Source organism: Cinclus cinclus, chromosome 13, assembly GCF_963662255.1.
Source record: "Cinclus cinclus chromosome 13, bCinCin1.1, whole genome shotgun sequence".
NCBI lineage: Eukaryota > Metazoa > Chordata > Aves > Passeriformes > Cinclidae > Cinclus > Cinclus cinclus.
In genome coordinates, this window is record NC_085058.1 from 6,577,729 (window position 1) to 6,596,698 (window position 18,970).

General features: G+C 39.4%; 1 protein-coding gene across 1 annotated transcript in view; it reads left to right on the forward strand.

Moving 5' to 3' along the window:
- TRPM1 (transient receptor potential cation channel subfamily M member 1) overlaps nucleotides 1–18,970 on the forward strand; it is a 71,056-nt gene that overhangs the window by 49,865 nt on the left and 2,221 nt on the right. The window contains exons 17-27 of the mRNA XM_062501750.1: nucleotides 1,617–1,906; nucleotides 2,459–2,687; nucleotides 4,149–4,271; nucleotides 4,611–4,742; nucleotides 7,931–8,059; nucleotides 8,348–8,599; nucleotides 9,154–9,346; nucleotides 12,744–12,764; nucleotides 14,376–14,520; nucleotides 16,637–16,836; nucleotides 17,949–18,081. Of these exons, the coding sequence (XP_062357734.1) occupies nucleotides 1,617–1,906; nucleotides 2,459–2,687; nucleotides 4,149–4,271; nucleotides 4,611–4,742; nucleotides 7,931–8,059; nucleotides 8,348–8,599; nucleotides 9,154–9,346; nucleotides 12,744–12,764; nucleotides 14,376–14,520; nucleotides 16,637–16,836; nucleotides 17,949–18,081 (1,847 nt within the window). The remainder of the gene's footprint in view (nucleotides 1–1,616; nucleotides 1,907–2,458; nucleotides 2,688–4,148; nucleotides 4,272–4,610; nucleotides 4,743–7,930; nucleotides 8,060–8,347; nucleotides 8,600–9,153; nucleotides 9,347–12,743; nucleotides 12,765–14,375; nucleotides 14,521–16,636; nucleotides 16,837–17,948; nucleotides 18,082–18,970) is intronic.

Sequence of the window (18,970 nt, forward strand, 5' to 3'; positions counted from 1 at the left end):
TTTCTCCAGGCAGATAAGTAGCCCTTTTCTCAACAGAGAAAATTTGTAGAGAGCCTCTGAAAGAGGTTGTGTTTAATCCCTCTGATCAGCTTCCTATTTTCTACTGGATCAAGGCCAAGAGCTCAGCTCCTTAGAGGTGCAGCCCTTTTTTTATCAGCATTGATCACAGCGCTTCTCAAAAAACACATTTTGATCTTCATATTTCTTTCAGTGAGAAATATTTTATGTGGCACAAACTGAAGTGTTCTTTCCACTTCACAGCAGATAGAGCCCTCTCCTTCTTCCAAGAAAAAGAAAAAGTTAAAATAACAATTACATTTCTTTTGCTGAAGTGATAAGTAAATTGCTGTGACTCCGTGTGGTTGGTTTTGTTTTTATTAATTTCCAGTGTTAGCAGCTCTAACACAGGAAGTTTAGACTCATCAACACTTTCTATCTTGCATGGTTTTTTGTTTTTATTTGATTTTCCTAGGGTATAGAGGACCTAATTTTATGTCCTCCATTTGAGATTTTATGTCCTGTGCTTTAGAGATGGTAAATACTTTGTGCAATTGATAACCCCTGAATTTTCCACAGAAGACAAAGGTCACCCCTTGCAGTTCTTAAACCTGCTGAAGGAGAAGTACGTGCTCAGTTGCTGAGCTAAAGAGTCATCTTTGGAAATGGTGTGAGAGGCTGAATTCTGAATTTGGATTAAAATTCACATTTTGTTGAAAAATAGTGCATTATGCTGAGCTTGCTTGAACGAGAACTGATTTTGTAGAATAGTAATTTCTTTTATTTGCAATCCACTTCTGAGATTGGACTCCAGATATACAGTGATGATGAGATCTGCCTACGCTTATATATGCAATGTTCTTCCTATATTTTTTAAACCCTAATTTTCCCAATCATGGCTTTTCTCCCTTCAGGATCCTGCTTCATTGTCACTACTTCCCTTCAGTTACTTCCATGTTGGTTCCTGTAGTAATGGCCTATCCTCCCCATCCCTTTAAGAAATGGGATACTTAATACCTTCCATGTGCACTGCATACATAAGAGGAGATTGCTTATTCCAAGGTGAAGACTTCCTTTGGTATCTTGCTGTTCTTAAGGGTGCTCTGTGCCTGTCTGCCTTTTGCATGTTGCCATGGCCTGCACATCAGTCAGAAAAGTGCTCTGGTACCTGGAAGATGTACAGCACAGCTCTGCAGGGACAGACACAGACACACGGAATTGGACCCCGTCTGTAGGGAATTCAGCTTTGTTAAAGTCCCAGTGACACTGCAGAGGAATTCATTAAATATTAATTTGTTGCAGACCAGCCTGTGCAGTTCCACATGAAATAGAGATCTCTGTACAATGCAGCGTGAAGGTATGCCTTCAGTACCAAAGGGTTCTACTGCACTTTTCCAGGATGGGCGACTTGTAATTATGTGTACAAGAAACAGCACCCTGAATCAAATCTGTGTGTGTGCTTGCCCAGTGCATGCTCTGTCCTATTGCATTCATGGTAGCAAACAGCAAAACCAAATTAGAACTTTGAGTATTAACGTGTTCTCTCAGTACTTGTTCCATGCATGGTGATGTTGTCAGGTGAGCTGTTAAAAGCTGATGGGAACAGTTTTTCTTCCCAGGATGATGAGCCTCCCACCAAAGGGAAGAAAAAAAAGAAAAAAAAGGAGGAGGAGATTGATATTGATGTGGATGACCCAGAAGTCAGCCGCTTTCAGTACCCCTTTCATGAGCTGATGGTGTGGGCTGTGCTCATGAAACGGCAGAAGATGGCCTTGTTCCTTTGGCAACGAGGAGAGGAATCCATGGCCAAGGCACTTGTGGCTTGTAAACTGTACAAGTCTATGGCCCATGAGTCTTCAGAGAGTGAGCTGGTGGATGACATCTCTCAGGATCTGGACAACAACTCAAAGTTAGTAGATGCAGAGCAGATTTTATATCCGCTTGCTATAAGCTGGCTGAGAAGCTTTACTTGTAGTTCAGTACAATTAATTTCTAAATGTAGTTTCACAGAATACCATTTGGAGCCAGTTTATCAACAAGGCAAAGCAAAGGCAAGACGTGGTCTCAGTATCTCAAGGCAACACTAGCAAGGAGAAGACTTGCATTCTTTTCTGACAGAATGGGTTCCTTCTTCAGCTCCTCTCTGTAAAACTAGCCAATATTATTTCACAAAGTTATTTTCAGAATTTACTCCCATAAATTAAGAAGTATCTGATGATATATCTAAACTGCCTTTAAGATCTAAGCATTAGATCTAAGTTATTGATCTAAGCAAATTCGCTCTGTTCACTAACAGTTTGTTTGGAATTTTGGTAGACTGCTCCAAATCAAGCTTGAGATTAGTTGTTCTTGTCACTATACATGTGTGTTGATAAATATGATGCCCAGTGAACAGAGCTAAAACCCCAAAGCACATTTATTTTTAAGTCAAACTTTACTGATTTTATCTTGTATGTTCCAGAGATTTTGGCCAGTTGGCTGTTGAACTCTTGGATCAGTCCTATAAACATGATGAGCAGATTGCCATGAAACTGCTGACATATGAACTGAAAAACTGGAGTAATTCTACCTGCCTGAAGTTGGCCGTGGCAGCTAAACACAGGGACTTCATTGCTCATACCTGCAGCCAGATGCTGCTAACAGATATGTGGATGGGGCGACTGCGCATGCGGAAAAACCCCGGCCTTAAGGTATTTCTGTTCTTCATTCCAAAGAGAGTTTGGTGGGTGGAGCACTTTGTTATACATAATGTTTGCCTAGCAAAAATGGCTTACTCAGAAATTTAGGAATGTATCTGTTTTAAAGCTAATTTCTTTTGTTTCCAATTTCAGGATATCTAAGGAATATTATGCCATGACAAAGGAAAATATAACTCCATAAAACACTTAACATGATTGGAATCTGAGAGAGAAATTGTGGCTTCCAATAAAGCATGAGATTTGTTGATTGAGAACATATTCCTTCTATTAAAAATTAGTTGGAAACCAGCCAAAGTATCTCCACTAGGGGTCCATGTAATGGGAATAGAGATAAAATAAACCATATGTGGACACATGTTTCTTATGTTGCTTAACATCATACCAGTTGAGACTCAGTGTTGAAAAGAGTGAAATCTGTGCAATTGCATTGTGTGAAACCGTGTGATTTTTATTTCCTGCTTCTGTGATTTGATGGTGCAGTCTCTCTTACTGATGTTAATATTTCCTAATTGTTTGATTTACAAAAAAAATCAACTAAGTAATGTGAGTGGGCTCTCACAGAAGAGGAACATGACTGAATCAACGCTAAGGAAGCAGAGCAGTGTTTGCTTGTGTGTTTTCATGTGAATGTAATTCTTTCTTTGTTGAGTTATACAGTTGCTGTCACCCATATGGAGGCCCATCCTGCTCACCTCCTTATTTCCTTAAACCCCCCTGCTGATAAAATATGTCTTCCCAGGTCAGATTCCCAAGTTTGCTGACATACACATTGCACTGTCTCTTGCCATTCTCAGTTTATTTCCACTTTCCCATATCTTCCTCTTAAATCTGTTTAAAATCTTCAGGCCGCTGTCCTGCCTTTCACATTGCATCATGGTACTTCCCAAACCTGTGTATTATTTTCCTTTCTTTTCTCCAAAGAACTAAACAACCTCCTGATGTTTGTTCTAGTTTCATTACCTGCCTTCTTTTCTCTGCTCCTTTTCTGTACTTTGGATTGTGTTTCTGTATCTAAGCAATCTCATACAGTAAGAGAATTTTCCCAGGGTTATCTGTGAACATTCTTTTACCTTTCATACCTTTCTTTTACCTTTTTTTTAATTATTAAAACTAATTATAGTAGGTGACTGAAGTAACTATAAACTCCAGTAACAAACCTGAAGGCCTCTTCTAACCACCCCTGTGTCCATTCTGTGATATTTCTCTGCACACTAATTTTGGAGCACAATTAAGAATTGCAGGGTATTTGTGGAGATGGTAGGCTTTCCAGAGTGCCACATTTCATGCAATACCTTATTGCCAATTCTTCTTAAGTTCTTACTCGTTTCTACAGGCTTGAGGATGGCAGAATATCTTGAATACTATATAAAGAAAAATTTTGGGTTGGGACCTACCTTGTTACAAAATCCATAATATAAACAAATATTGAGTTGAATTCTTTATTGTTTACAGGTTATAATGGGAATTCTCTTCCCTCCCACCATCCTTTTCCTAGAGTATCGGAGTTACGATGACTATTCCTACCAGACATCAAAAGAAAATGAGGAAGGCAAAGAAAAAGAGGAGGAAAATGCGGTCAGTAATGGAGATTTTTAGAAAGTTCTAATATCTCAGGAGTGCTCATTTTTCTGGCTTTTCTGATTATGCTGTAGCTCTCTCAGGTTAAAATCTCAGCTGCCTCTTGGGGATAAAACCAGTGAAGAGTTATGGGAGTGTACAGACCGAATTCTCAGGGCGCAGGAAGTGTCTGTGTAGTTCCACAGATTTACAGAATTCTATTTATATACTTAAAAAAAAATATCTGTTGCTCAAGGGAATCCCTGCATAGTAAACAGCTGGCTGGGGCTGTGGTTGAGAAAAACTACTATTTTTACTCATGTCTACTGATGAAATCTGACAACTTTGGTCTTCCAGGATGCAAATGCAGATACAGGCTCTCGAAAAGGGGATGAAGAGAATGGAAAGAAAAAACAACAGAGCCTTCCAATTGGAACAAAGATCTATGAATTCTATAATGCACCTATTGTCAAATTTTGGTTCTACACAGTAAGTCATGATGATTAAACTGATAGTGTTCATTTTTCTCATGCCTGTGAAACTGAAAGGATTCCCATGAAAAAGCAATAATCATGTAATAAATATTTTACTGACTTGTGTGAAATCTGATGAGTAAAGCACTCCCTTTATTCAGAGGAAAATGCACAGAGTGAAACAGAATGAATGACTGAAGCTTATGTTGTCAGCCTCTAAAGCTCCTACATGTTGTGAAGGAAGCTCTGTGTAGAATACACCAAACTAAGTGCAAGCTCCACAATCCAGTTACTAAATCCAAACTAGGCTGGATTCTCTTGCTTTTTAAAGGACCTGGTTCCTGTTCTGCATTGAAATGTCCTTTAGGACCCAAAATGTCACCCCATAGTATCGTTGCCAATTGCCCAGTTGCTCAGATGGGTGCAGCCTGGATGGGAGCACAGATCCCAGGCTGTTAAGACTTCATAGGTATTTTTATTAAAACAATTAAAACTAATCTAAATTAAAATACTTTTTTTTGACAAGCATCTAATTTTCTATTTATTGCATCAAGAATTAATCTGGTGTTAAACTGTTAGAATATCTATTCCTGCTACCGCTCATAAATTTTGTGTGTGCCCAGTAAAAGGGATACTGATCTCTTACGTATGCAAGATTAGGATGCCTGATATCTGACAGATCATAGTATTATGCAGGTTTTTAGTTTTAGCACATTTTAGTCACAAAACACTACACTGATCCTTTCTGCTGCCTGTGTTAATAATGTAAAAGCCAAATTCCTATTTAATGTCAAAGTATTCAACAGGGTTTTACAGTGAAAAAAAATCACACTTTAGTAGACTAAAAAAGCCCCAGGCATAAAGGACCTGGTTTAGAGTGCTTTAGAATTGCTGTTTTTCTTCTTTCAACAAATTAGGTAATTCAGCTATCTGGATCATGTATTCCACAGCCTCCGTGATTCCTTTAGCTGCTGGAGGCTCATAGCTGTGCCAGTGTGGAAGGCTTAGCAGAAGGCCTGCTTCCTGCAGGGGAAATATTTTTTCTTGTGCAAGTAAGGGTCTTCAGCAGCTGAATATTTCACACTTGGCCTCAACACACAGGTTCATATGAATGTCCTTATTAGCAAAGTTATTAGGTGTTATAGTTTAGGTTTGCCAATTTTAATATATACTTATTTTTTGCTGTGAGATAGAATTAGGAGCAAAAACAAGGCAGGATTAAAACTTAAAAGGGGTATAAAGACAAACTTTATTAACAGCACAAAGAAAATAATAAATTCAGAGTAAGATCTTCAGAGCACTCCCTCCTCCCCCTTCCTAGACCTTTTTAACAACAACATAGAGAAACACTTCAGTCAGTTCCTAACTTAATGTTTTTCAGTTCACTTTAGGGAGAGGAGTCTCTCTTGTTCAGCTATAGGGATTTTTTTCCACAGGAAGAAAAAAACCAGTTATCTCGTGGCTTTATTTTCCACTCCTCCCATCTTCACAGTTTTCCCAAACTGTGTTTATGGGTCATGTTAAACTCATGGGGTGTTTACTTTTAAGAATGAACTGTTCAAAAGCGAGAGTTCTCTTCTCTCTCTTTTCTCTGTTCATACTTCATTCCCAGGAACAGAGATGCCCTTTTTCTCTCAGGGCAAAGGATCTTCCAAACACTTCCACGCCCCCCATGTCTTTTTCCACGGTTTATAGGAACTTTTAGTGTAGTACAGTCCACCTCTGCAGCTTACAAAAAGGATTTTTCAGCCAACCTTCACAGCATCTCCTCATTCTCATTCCATCTAGAATTTGGCTTCTGCTTCACTGACTTTGGTGTATTCTCTCTGTTCCTTTTTCCTCTCATTCAAGGGAGCATTGAAGGTTTGCAAGTCTTAGCTGAGCACTGGAAGGGTTAAAATCTTACACAGAAGATGCAGGGAGCTGTATTGGGCTCTCAGGACACTCGGGCCGCCCTGGGGCGAGGTGAGGGCACGCTGCCCACACCTGGAGGGCCAGGATCTTAGCCATGGCCTTTTCTTCTTTTGGCTGTTGGGGCTCCTGCTTGGGAACGGGGCCCAGCAGCCTCCCGAGCCCACCCCTGCCTGGCCCGGGCCGCATGGGGAGGGGCTGGGCCGGGTCGGTGTTACCTTGTGAAGGGCCAGAAGTGAAAGAGAGCTTTTCCCCGCGTTTATTTGCTTCAAAAATGTGGATTCACAGACGGGCGCTAACTCCTCCAGTTGGCTCCTAAGGCTGTCAACAACTAAACCAGCCTCCAACTGGTCCCATCAATTCACAGAGGAAGTTCTCAGGGAGAAAAACTTCAGAGTATGCCCTCCCCCCCAGGTGCCTTCAATGCATAACCAGCACATTGGGGTGCTGAGAAAACGGGGCTTTGCTTTCTTGCAATGTCAGACCCCTCAGCTAAGAGGATTTGACTGCCTGCAGTCTTGTGTTTCTTTGCTGATGCAGCTTTCTCTGCTCTTACTGAATTAGGCTTCCGCAAGAAACTTGCCACTGAGACTGGGAGCTACCTAAAGTACCCAAAACACCTGCAAACCTACCATGTAGATGGGTTTAAGTAACAAGGGTAGGAAGAAGGACTGATAAACAAAGTTTGTATGCCTCTGGCTTCAGCTGAAGAGTGTATTCTGCCCAGATGGGCATAACCACATCATTACAAAGTGGAGGAAGCAAGTAGGCTGTATGGCTCTTTATTTTTCCCTACCCCTCCAGGCAGCTGCTGCTCACAGCTTTACTCTCTGTTCTGCCTGATATCTGCCTTGAGGTGGTGGGTAAACATTTCACACTGAAAATTCCATTCTTTAGAAAACTCTATTTTCTCCCTGATATATCTTTCGGTTTGTAAATATTTTGTTTCCATATTTTTTTTTCCCTGTAAACTCATTGAATGTTTTTTGATTTCTTAACTCTGGATTTCCAAGGTCTCAGAATTTTTTGGTTTGTCTGGTCACCGAAGGCTGGTGTGCAGCTTGGAAACACCAGCACCACCAGTTTGACATTTACATGAGTGGTTGTAGAAAACTGAGTGTTAGCTCTTCTGGTTTACACTAATAATCCAGGACTTTGTAATGGAAATCAGTAGAGACTGTGGGTTTGTGTGTGTGTGTGTAAGTCATCTTGAGTAATTGAATACTGCCTAATTTGGAAGGATCCTAGGATACATCATCTAGAGTCCATAAAGGATTTTCTCTTTTTTGGCAGATATCATACCTTGGTTACTTGATGTTATTTAATTACATCATCTTGGTGCGGATGGAACGGTGGCCATCAGTCCAGGAATGGATTGTCATCTCCTACATTGTGACATTGGCTTTGGAGAAAGTCAGAGAGGTAAAGTCTGGCCATACCAACATCTCATAATCCTTAGAATGAAGCTCACTTTTAGAGATTATAACGGCATGGACTTGTGCACAGGATGGGTTGAGAGGTCATACAGGAGAGAAAAGAGTCTCATATTCTAAAATATACTAATAACTAAAAATATTCTTGCTTGAAACAAATTTTGCTGACAATGGAGGGGGCCTCAGACACCTGTTGAATATGAAAAGATTAGTCTTTTTCATGACCATTACTTAAAAAAATGTAACTTGTAGTTTTTTGTAATTGTTTGTATTTCAGATTCTGATGTCAGAGCCTGGCAAGCTGAGCCAAAAAATCAAAGTTTGGCTCCAAGAATACTGGAATATTACTGACCTGGTGGCTATTTCAGTATTCATCATAGGAGCAATTCTTCGCCTGCAAAACCAGCCTTACATGGGTTATGGAAGAGTGATTTACTGTGTAGATATCATCTTCTGGTACATTAGAGTACTAGATATCTTTGGTGTGAACAAATACCTGGGACCTTACGTCATGATGATTGGAAAGATGGTTAGTGCCTTAATTGCTGTAAATTATGTCTTTAAGAACTCCGTGCCAAACTAAATTCCATTCTGCTTTAAAAGGAGGTTTTCTATTGAGTAGGACTGAATACAGCCTATGAAAAGTTGCCATATGAATTTCACATGCACACACACAAGATGTTATACTCATGCCATAACAGACTGCAGGTACACTAGGATCATCCAGAAAACCATCAGCTGTGCACAGGAGATGGTACAGCAATGATTATATCATCTCTCTGCAGCCACCCAGGAGGTCTGTGCAGCAAGCACAGCATAGTACATTTGATGCAAAGGAGGACAGGGATAGCAAAGATTTTAGCATTTTAAGTATTTTAAAATATAATCTGGTATTCCTTTGAGTAACTGCTTTCTCTGCATTTGTTTGTGTGCTTAATACCTGAGTAGCACTTAAAGAATGATTTCAAGAAGATTCTCATGCTATTTCCTTGTTTGCTGTAATACATGCTGGCAGACAGAACCTGCTGCTGCCACTGTGCTCCCTGGTGGTGCTGAGAGCCTCTCTGTGGTCTCTCCACACAGATGATTGACATGCTGTACTTTGTGGTCATCATGCTTGTGGTTCTGATGAGCTTTGGAGTAGCTCGTCAGGCTATCCTGCACCCAGATGAGGAGCCCTCCTGGAGACTGGCCCGCAACATCTTCTACATGCCCTACTGGATGATCTATGGAGAGGTGTTCGCTGACCAGATAGACCGTAAGAGTAGAATTCATAGTAAGAGTCTGTTTCCTGTTTCTGAGGCAGATGATCAGATCCAAATTAAAGACTGCTTTTAATTTGGAAAGAGTGTCTTTGCTTTATGATGATATTGTTGTTGTTTTCTTGTGGCAGACCTGAGACCGAATAGGTTTCTGTTCCCCATTTGCATGTCTGCTCTCTTGGTTTATATGCAAATTCAGTTAACACAGAAAGTGATCTAGTCCAGAATATTCTCCTGTCCAAGAGTGTGGTAGTGTTAAGTGTTCTGTTTACTTGCAGGGATTAACAGAGATCATTCTGAAATGTTCTTTTCATTCAAAGGTTTACTAAGAGTCAGTTCCAACAGAAGAAGAAAATAAATAAATCCCTTGTGCAGGAGGTTAAAATACACATATCCTTTCATCTCCAACTCACATGCAATGAGCTCATACATTTTTACTACCAGTCACACATCTGTCTACTTTCAGAAACGTTTCCATGTAATGAATCACTCATGTTGTTCTTCTCTACACCTGTGGGAAAACAAAACAAAAAAAGTAAATTCCACTTGATTAGCTTGGGATGTGGAAATAGCCTTTCTTACAGGAAACCTGCACACTTTAAAAAAATAGGCGCCAGTATTTTAAAGGAGATGTAAGCTGTCCTGTTACTGCTAATTTTGTGTTAATATTTGAAATTTTTATGACAGTCCAATGTACAGCTGGCCTCCTCTAGTGTGTATCATGTAGTTTGCATTTTATCTGAAATAATATAAACTGTTGTTTCAGCTTTGTGTATATGTTCCCTCAGTCACCTGCATATACTGACAGGTAGGGAAGTGGAAGGCTGAAGAACTTGAAGGTCTAGGTTCAAAAACCATTAAGATTCATCATCATGAGAAGCTTTTATTCTAAATGTCATAAAAGTGTACTCTAACTGTTTAGAAAGGAATAAAGTGTCATTAGTCTGTTTCTGAACAGTGTACAATCAGATCAACTTTGTTGTCTTAATGAATGCTTGTTTCATTAATGTAACTTACGGTACAGTAAATTACTCCTGACAAGTGAAAGGTCAAGCCAGTCATCTGCTGTCTGATACTGGTTTTGGTGCACATGAGAGATCCTGACCTTATCCTGGTTCACAAGTGGGACAGTTCTGCCATGGAGAGGAAGTGACTGTAGTGGGCTATCCCTTATCTCAGTTTGCCAGTGTAGACAGTTTGATTTCCTTATAAATCAAAACTCACACCTTGCCAGCCACCTCTTTAATGTAAGAGGTGTCCCAGGCTTCACTCATGCTTCGAATCAATTGGAAATCTTTCTTCAGCAGTGCATAAGATTTAGAGGACAAAAGGTTTGGGCTTTCTGGTTGTACAAGTTCAGCTACTTGGTCCTTCCCAGGTCAAAAGCTTTGCTGTGCCAGTAGCCTAAGCATAAACTAACTTGGAAATCTGTGGGTTTGTGTTGTTTTAATATTAAAATAATTCTGGTCTTCTACAATGCCTTATAATTGCTCTCTACAGTTTCTCCTGTGGACTGACTCCTGTGGACTGACTTCTTGCTTTCAATAAGAAATTTTCATTCTAATCTGTGGTTCACTGTAAACACACCACAAAAGCAGCCTCAGAAGTCATTGGGGAGTAATGGCTATGGACAGTCTAATATGACTCTGACTCAAGTGCTAATCACTGGTTTTGGCAAGGCCCAGGAGTGTAAACAATTTATCGAAGAAGTATTGCATCAAATTTTCCCTCTGAAAGAAGGGAGTTGTAGCTTGTCAGTAGCTTCTCTGAGGACAGGGTGTCACCTGGAGATCACAAGTCACAGAATTTGCTGGACTTGGAAGGCACCTTTGGAGGTCATCCAGTTAAATTTTCCTGTTCAAATGGGGTAAATTAGATTTATCCCAGAGTTTTTAAGGACTATCCAGTATTGTTTACAGTATCTTGAAGGATGAAGACTGTGCAGCCTCCCTGGATCATGGAATTTAAATTGAATTGCCCATCTTTCTAACCTTGCCCACTGCTACTTCTCCTTTCACTCAGAAGAGTCTGGTCCTGTGTTCTTTTCTCCCACACATCATCAGGTATTTATAACATTGGTAAGATCTTGACCTTTTCCAGACTAAATTATCCCAGCTTTCTCAGTCTTGCCTCATTTGTCAGATATTCCAATCACCTTAACAATCTCTGTGGCCCATGACCTGACTATTCTGGTATGGTCTATTCCGATATAGAATTCTCTGATTTCTCTGAGGGAGCCCAGAACCAGACACCCAAGTACAGATATGGTTTCACCAAAGCTGAGTAGAGAATAGCTACCTCTCTTAATTTGCTGGTGACACGTTTCCTAATGCACCTCAGGAAGCTGTTGTGTGGTTCACTCTCTTTAGATGATGTTGCACTGTCACAGGACAGCTGGACTGTATCTGGACAAATAAATGTGGCCATAACAGAAAACCTAATTTGGCTGGCCTCGTTCGTTACAGAAGCAAATAAGTCCCCAGGTAAAGCAATGATAGGCTGGATTCAAACTCAAACAGGAGACCTTTTGCCAATCCAATTCCATCCTGAATGCAGACATACCATTGGCCAGGGAGCTGGGCAGTACAGAAATCTTAACCAGTCATGCACTCAGGCACAGGAGTTTAGAACCCCCTATAAAACAAGGTGAGGAACAATAAACCAGGCTGTTTGTTGCAAGATCCCTGTGTGTAATTGAATTGTGTGTCTGCCTCCAACCAGTGACCTAACGTAACAGTGCCCAAGCAAGAAGTTATCTGCATGTTGTGCTCAACAGCATCATATTCTTAAATAACAGAGAAGCCTGGTTGAGTTTCTTTCAATAAAGTGTGACTTTTCTTACCAGCATTTAGGAATTGGCAAGCAAGTATCCATACTGGTAGTCAAAATGGGCATTAATGATACTGATGTTATCACAGTGTACAACAGCATGCCTAATAATATAAATATAGCTATTCAAAAGCCACGGTGGTTAAAAAAAAAAAAAAGAAATAATAAAAAAAAGGAGAAAATGTTTCTATAAGAGCTAAAAGAATGATTTTTGTGTGATAATTTTGAGTTGCTTCATGTTGACGGCCAGTTTTGTTTACTTGCCAGAAATATCATGTATATTTAAATGATCATCTGCCAGAAGCATTTTGTGATATATTATTATCATTAATTTGCTGCCATATGTAACATTTGGGGAAAACAGCATGAAAAGGAAATTGCAGAATGCAATGCATTTTTAACAAAGACATTTTTTCTCAGCGTATGTCTCTACTGTTTTGACATTTGAGTTGCTTATCTTTTCTTGGCAGCAGAACTGTATTTCCAACCATATTTTTTGGCTTCTGTTTCTTTATTGTTCTACTGGTTTTTTTTTCTCTCCCTGCCTCCTTTTCTATTGCATTCCTTTGGAATTGTGTTCAGTCTATGCCATGGAAATCAATCGTAAGTCTCTGTGGAGAGATGATTAGCTCATTTAGCTGAATATGTTCATTAATATTTTTCTTGATTAGTTACTCATTTTAATTGCAGCACTCATCCAATATTCAGGTGTGAATGTTGTTTTTCTACTGTAATAGTTTCATTTGAAAATAAACAGAGGAAAAATATTCTAAAACAAAATGCAGATCAGAAGTTTTAACTGAAGTTGTTGCTAAGACTTGTTTCTAGTACACCAACACTAAAATAATCGGGTTTTTTTAAATTATGATGCATAAGTGTTATTGTATAATTAGCTCCCTTTGGTTACCCAGATACAATATTACTGTGGTTTTGGCAGCATTTCCATTGGTCCGTTTGAATAAAATTAGGATTCGCTTTAATTTTCCTGCTATATTTTTCTTAGGAAAACGAGGAAAAAATGTAGGTCTGATGTTTGAAAAGCAAGTAAATAAGTGTTATTAATTACAGTTCAAATAGCTCTTTGAGATCTCAGTAAATAAGCTTAGTTTGTTTTCAAATATTTTGAAGTATTTTTCAAGTGCGATTGAAGCACTGGGGTTTTTTGCAAAATGTTTTAAAATACTGGGTTTTCTATTCACATAAACTAACTCTGTTATGAACTGTCAGACTTCTCATTTGCTTAGATTACAGCTAAAGAACCTGTGGCTGACAAAAACTTTCCCTGCTACTAAATAGTTCCAAAAGTTAGCCTTGTGTTTGAAATCAGATATGTTGGCATTGCACTTACAGACAGAATAAACTTGTTGAATTTACCCAACTCTAATACAGCTCGTACCCAAGATAACCTATGGAATCTTAGAATTACTTCAGGCAATTATTTTATATTGGTTTGATCAATATTCTCCATTTTTGTACCATTCTTAGTAATCTTATTTTGCTATTACTATATAATTTTCATTTTCAAATTTGATCTTTTTGGTAGCATTAACCAGCTGGTAACATTAACAGCCCCAGACAAGACAAGTAGTAGTCTGGGATCCATCTAGGGAATCCAGTAAGGGGCAAAAAGAGACAGGGCCAGAGACAGAATGGTCCATCCAGGGGACTAACACTGGTCCAAGGTCCATCCTGGAGGCAGGGGTGAGACATAGCTCAGGCAAGGACAGGTGTGCAGAGGGGGCATAGCTGTAAATATCCAGTGAAGCTGGTCAGGCCCATTAAAGGCCTTTTCAATACACTGGGTGCCCATAAATGTTGAATTTATGCTCAGTAATCTGATACCACTAAGGCAATGCTTTTATCTCTTTGGCAAGGTATGCTCACAAGCTAGGTTTAATGATCTGTTTGTAATTACACTACTAATATATATATATGTATACACATTAAGATCTGGTCTCTATTACTGTGGGAAAAAGAAAATCCATGGGAATGTGAATAGAAAGTCACACTGTACAGTAAGGAGTTGGCTCTCTGTTCACTAATATGGGAAATGTTAGAAGCAGAATACGAAGTAGAAATTTTATATACTTGCTCCTGGAAATACACTGACAAAATTTGGCAGTGTTTATGCATGCAGCATCATTAAATAAATGTGAATAGTAATTTTAAGTATCAGGCAATTTGTGAAAGATAATTTTCCTGTTTTTCCTTCAGCTCCTTGTGGGGACAATCTTTATGATGATGATGGTAAACGCCTCCCTCCCTGCATCCCAGGGGCCTGGCTCACTCCTGCTATTATGGCCTGTTACCTTTTGGTAGCAAATATCCTGTTGGTAAACCTGCTGATTGCTGTCTTCAAGTACGTAAATAATCATACATCTTAGTCTTATTGTCTAGATAAAGTTTCTGTTTGAGCCCATCAATTGATTCTGCAAGGGTTTGCATTCATTCTCAGAATCTCACTAGTCCATGCATGTGACTGGCAAATACTGGCAACAGGGTGTAGTACCCTGGAGAAGAGTGAGGAAAGGTGGCTTTGAATTTGCCAGTGATTGCAGTGATGCATGTGAGAGAACCTAGCTACTTCCAATGGAAGTACTTCACTGCCTCTTCTAATGGATAGTGACAGGCCTCAAGGTTGCTCTGGAAAGATGACAAATAGGATCCATGAAACCTGGCACACACCTGACAGAAACCCATGTAGTCACTGGCAGTCACAGCTCTGTGGGAGAATAGCAGAACAAAACTCTGAACATCAAAAGCTCAAGGCATTTCCACTACACCATCTGGATTTTTTTTGTCTTGTTTTGTTTTCCATTTAGGAAAAGAAATTAGGGCCTTGCAGAGTCCTTCCATGACCAAAAAAAAAAAAAAAGTCATCTGTATTGCCTTGAACAAACAGGAAGGATGGCTGTGTGTTGCCAAGGTCTGTGGCCAATCCAAGCAGCGTGCAGTATGCACATATCTTGATTTGGACTTATCTGGAGTAAAACAAAATAAATTTCTGATGCTTGTTCTTCCTACCTGCACTTAGGTTGCATGCTTTTCCTCTCATTATGTAGGGATTAACAAAAAAAGACTCATTACTGGCTGGCAATACTTTCTGAACAGAGGCACCTGAGAAGAGCAGGTGATCCATTTTTGTCGCCTTCTAACACGTAGTGTTGGAGGGCTTGTTGGCTTAGGTCACTTGTGTCACAAACACAAAAAGAGTGCTTTGTGCCCCGAAATCTGCAGTTCACAAAGCCTGTCTTTCGTTTGATCCACGTAGCTTAAAAGGTCATGAATTTAAAGTACTCAAATGCCAGTCACATAGCTGGGCAGAAGGGGAAGAATCTTACAATGGTAGCTATTATTGGCTGAGCGACCGAAGAATCAGCAGTTTTGGAAGTAGGTCATGCTGTTAACTCCTGCCATCCCAGCCTGCTTGCACAGGGTTGGGATCTAGCTGGGGAATTCCTGTTATAAAGGAGACATGGAACAAAGGCAGATTTTTATTTGTCATTGATCATAGTCTCATGCATACTTAACCCAAAGAAAGCAAAAGCTATGTCTACACAGGAATTCTTTGGTTTAGAAGAGATGTTTTAACTGTTTTTATGAATGTAGATATTCTAAAGCCCATAAAGTTAGGAAATACGTGTACAGAAAACAAAAAGGAAGTACCAGTATCATCACCATCATAGAAGTGGAGTGAGCTGTCTGAAGATACTTTAAAATAGCTTGAAAAGCCTTTTCTAAGACAGAATATCAAGTCTATTTTCTCTTAGTTGTATTTCATAACTGTGACTATTGTTACCTCTGGATTGACTACTGTCACTTCATATCAACTGAATTTCAAAATTAAACATCTTTAAAACACATCTTTACTTTGCTGTAAAAATGATGCAGCTTCCAAGAATAAATTCCTTTACAAGAATATGCACCATGTTTTCAAATCAGAAGTTTGAGGGAGTAAAGTTTGAATTTAGGAAATTCTATGAAAACTTGTAAAGTCTTCTATGTAGGTCAAGCTGATTAGCATATTAAAGGCAGACTATGTGAAGCTTTTGAGTTTAGCATACAAAATACTTCTCATGGATTTAATACTTTGTGTAGCATCAAATACTGGCTTGTGTTAAAAGAAATAGTTTATAACCAAGCCCCAAAACACCAATTATGTGATGCATAAATTGTGTGAGTTTCTTTTCACTGGCACCTAAGGGATTTGTACAGGAGGAGCAAATGGTCTGAGAGGACTGTTCTGAGTGGTGCCTGAGGGATGCAGTGCACCTTCTGTTTGCTACCTTCAAAAGGAGTAGTGAAATCATGAATTCAATTTTCTCCTTATTTCAGTAGCACCAACAAAGAGCTGAACCCAGCAAATCGTGTGGCTCCATGAGGTTATTTAGCTGCTGCTTTTTTCAACATAGTACTTGCTCAATGATAAGTAAAATTAGGGACCTCATAGAAACTGTACCTATGTTTCCTTTCAGCAATACCTTCTTTGAGGTAAAATCAATATCCAACCAAGTCTGGAAGTTCCAGCGGTACCAGCTGATCATGACATTCCATGACAGACCTGTCCTGCCACCACCGATGATTATCTTCAGCCACATCTACATAATCATCAAGCGGATCTGCTGCCGCTGCAAGAAGGGTGATGGAGACCAGGACGAGCGTGACAGGGGACTGAGTATGCAAGAAATCTCTAAATTGAGCTCTTTGCACCATATTAGCAGAAAGCAGCAGCTTTTAGAACACTGAACTGTTTTGTTCACCTTGACCATCAAGTGTATTCACAGGATACAGTATGGGCCAATATTTGTATCCAGTTAACAGTTCTTGGGCTCTGTGGGTACCTGAGAATTTGCATCTCTCTGATGCTAATAAAGTCCTCCTTTAACGTGCTTTCTTAAAACAGTGAGATGGTATCTACTCAATCCAGGGGTTTACCAAATTCTGGCGAAGCCTGTCTGTTGAGAAGGGCAAATAGGAATTTCAGAAGAAGGGATCACAGTTTCAAATGTCAGCTATATTGTCAGCTCTGTGGTTGTGAGCAATCTGTGATTGTGAGTATCCCCACCATCATTTAGAGATTTATCTGTCATTTCACAGGGAAACTGAGGATTCTTCTCCTAGCATACTCTGTTAATTAATATTTTCATTACATCCTCGTGGAAATAATCAGAGGCTCACAACATCCCTCCATTTCTACATTTCACAGGAAACATTTTTGTACAATAGGAAAAAGGAAAAGGAAAATGTAATGCTCATTCCAAATGCAAAGAGATAAATCCAGATAAAGGATGAACTGTTCCCAAAAGCTTATATTCCTCTTGGAGTTTTCTTATGTGATTAGAAATTTCTTAACATCTCATCCAAAGAATATCTGTGAACAATCTATGAAGTTTATCTGTTGCCTGTAACTGGCATCCTGTTAAGAATAACACTTGAATGAAGGAACAGTCTAACTGGCAGAGATTGCCCAAGTCTTTATCTTGCAAAATCTGGTCAGTTTGTTCAATGCACAGCTGTTAAACAGTGCCAAAGTAATTCAGAACACCGAGGCCCCTGTGGATGGCCATGGAAGCAGATGATGGTTATAATGCATTCCATTGCCTTCACAGCTCTGCCCATCCTTAGATAAGTCCCCACAGCCTATTTTAAAAAATCATCTGTTCATTTAGTGCGGAAATAGAATCTGCGGTATGTCCATGTCCAAAATAAGCTGCTAATTTGGATTTAAATTGTCTGCCAGAAGTTTGGAAATGGGAAACTCCTCTTTCATTCTTCTGTTTTTCACAGAGTTATTTCTGAGTGATGAAGAGCTAAAAAAGCTGTATGAATTTGAAGAGCAGTGTGTAGAAGAATACTTCCAGGAGAAGGAGGATGAGCAGCAGTCATCTAATGATGAACGCATCAGAGTTACCTCTGAAAGGTACCTATTGTAACAAAAAAATCCACACCATTTGTCGGGATCTGTCTTTTTAATATCTTCTTTATACCCTGGTTGAGTAAAAATACAAAAGATTTTGATCTTGAAGAAAACCACCACCAACTCAAAAGCTGATCTGAATCCCAAATAACTATCTGAGCAGATGCATCTCTCAGAAGAGCAAACTTCTTGTTATTCCTTCTGTTGTGTCACTAAATCTGCTGGTTTGGGTAGTTTTGTTATGAGAACATCTTTGCTTATGATGAATTTTATACCTTTTATACATCTGAGGATCACAGTTAAGCTTTTTTGTCAATTTGAGAAAATTGCTGCTTGTTGAATTTCCTCCATGCACCCAACCATGAGAAACATGGGAGTTTAATGACAAAAGCACCGAGGGTTCTTCCCTTGGACCTGTGGTTTACGTTAGGGTCTGGCACTCACAACTGCTGAATTTTAATTTCTGCCATAGATTCTCTTGCAGGCTTTGAATAAGGTATTTAGCTTTTCAGTATGAACTTCCCCACTTAAAAGATGGAGAATATTCACATGTAAATCATTATGCTTGTTCTGAGGACTAGGTAATGTTTGCATTTGCTGTGTAAGCACACAGTGCTAAAGGCAGCAGCCTTTTTTACCAGGTCACTTGGCAGGACTGTTCCCCAAGGTTCTGCTTATTCTGTCAGTAGATCTAAGTAAGTCAAGACATCTTTTGTCACCTCCTTGAAATGAAGAAAAATTCCCCCTGTAATGAAAATTATATGCATTTTAAACACTCTTTCACCTTAATCTACCTCACAGTATTCTGTTGAGAAAGTACACCAAATACATATTTATCTGTCTGTATGTACTGTCATTTTTACATTTGTTATTAATTAGTTGTGTGAGACAT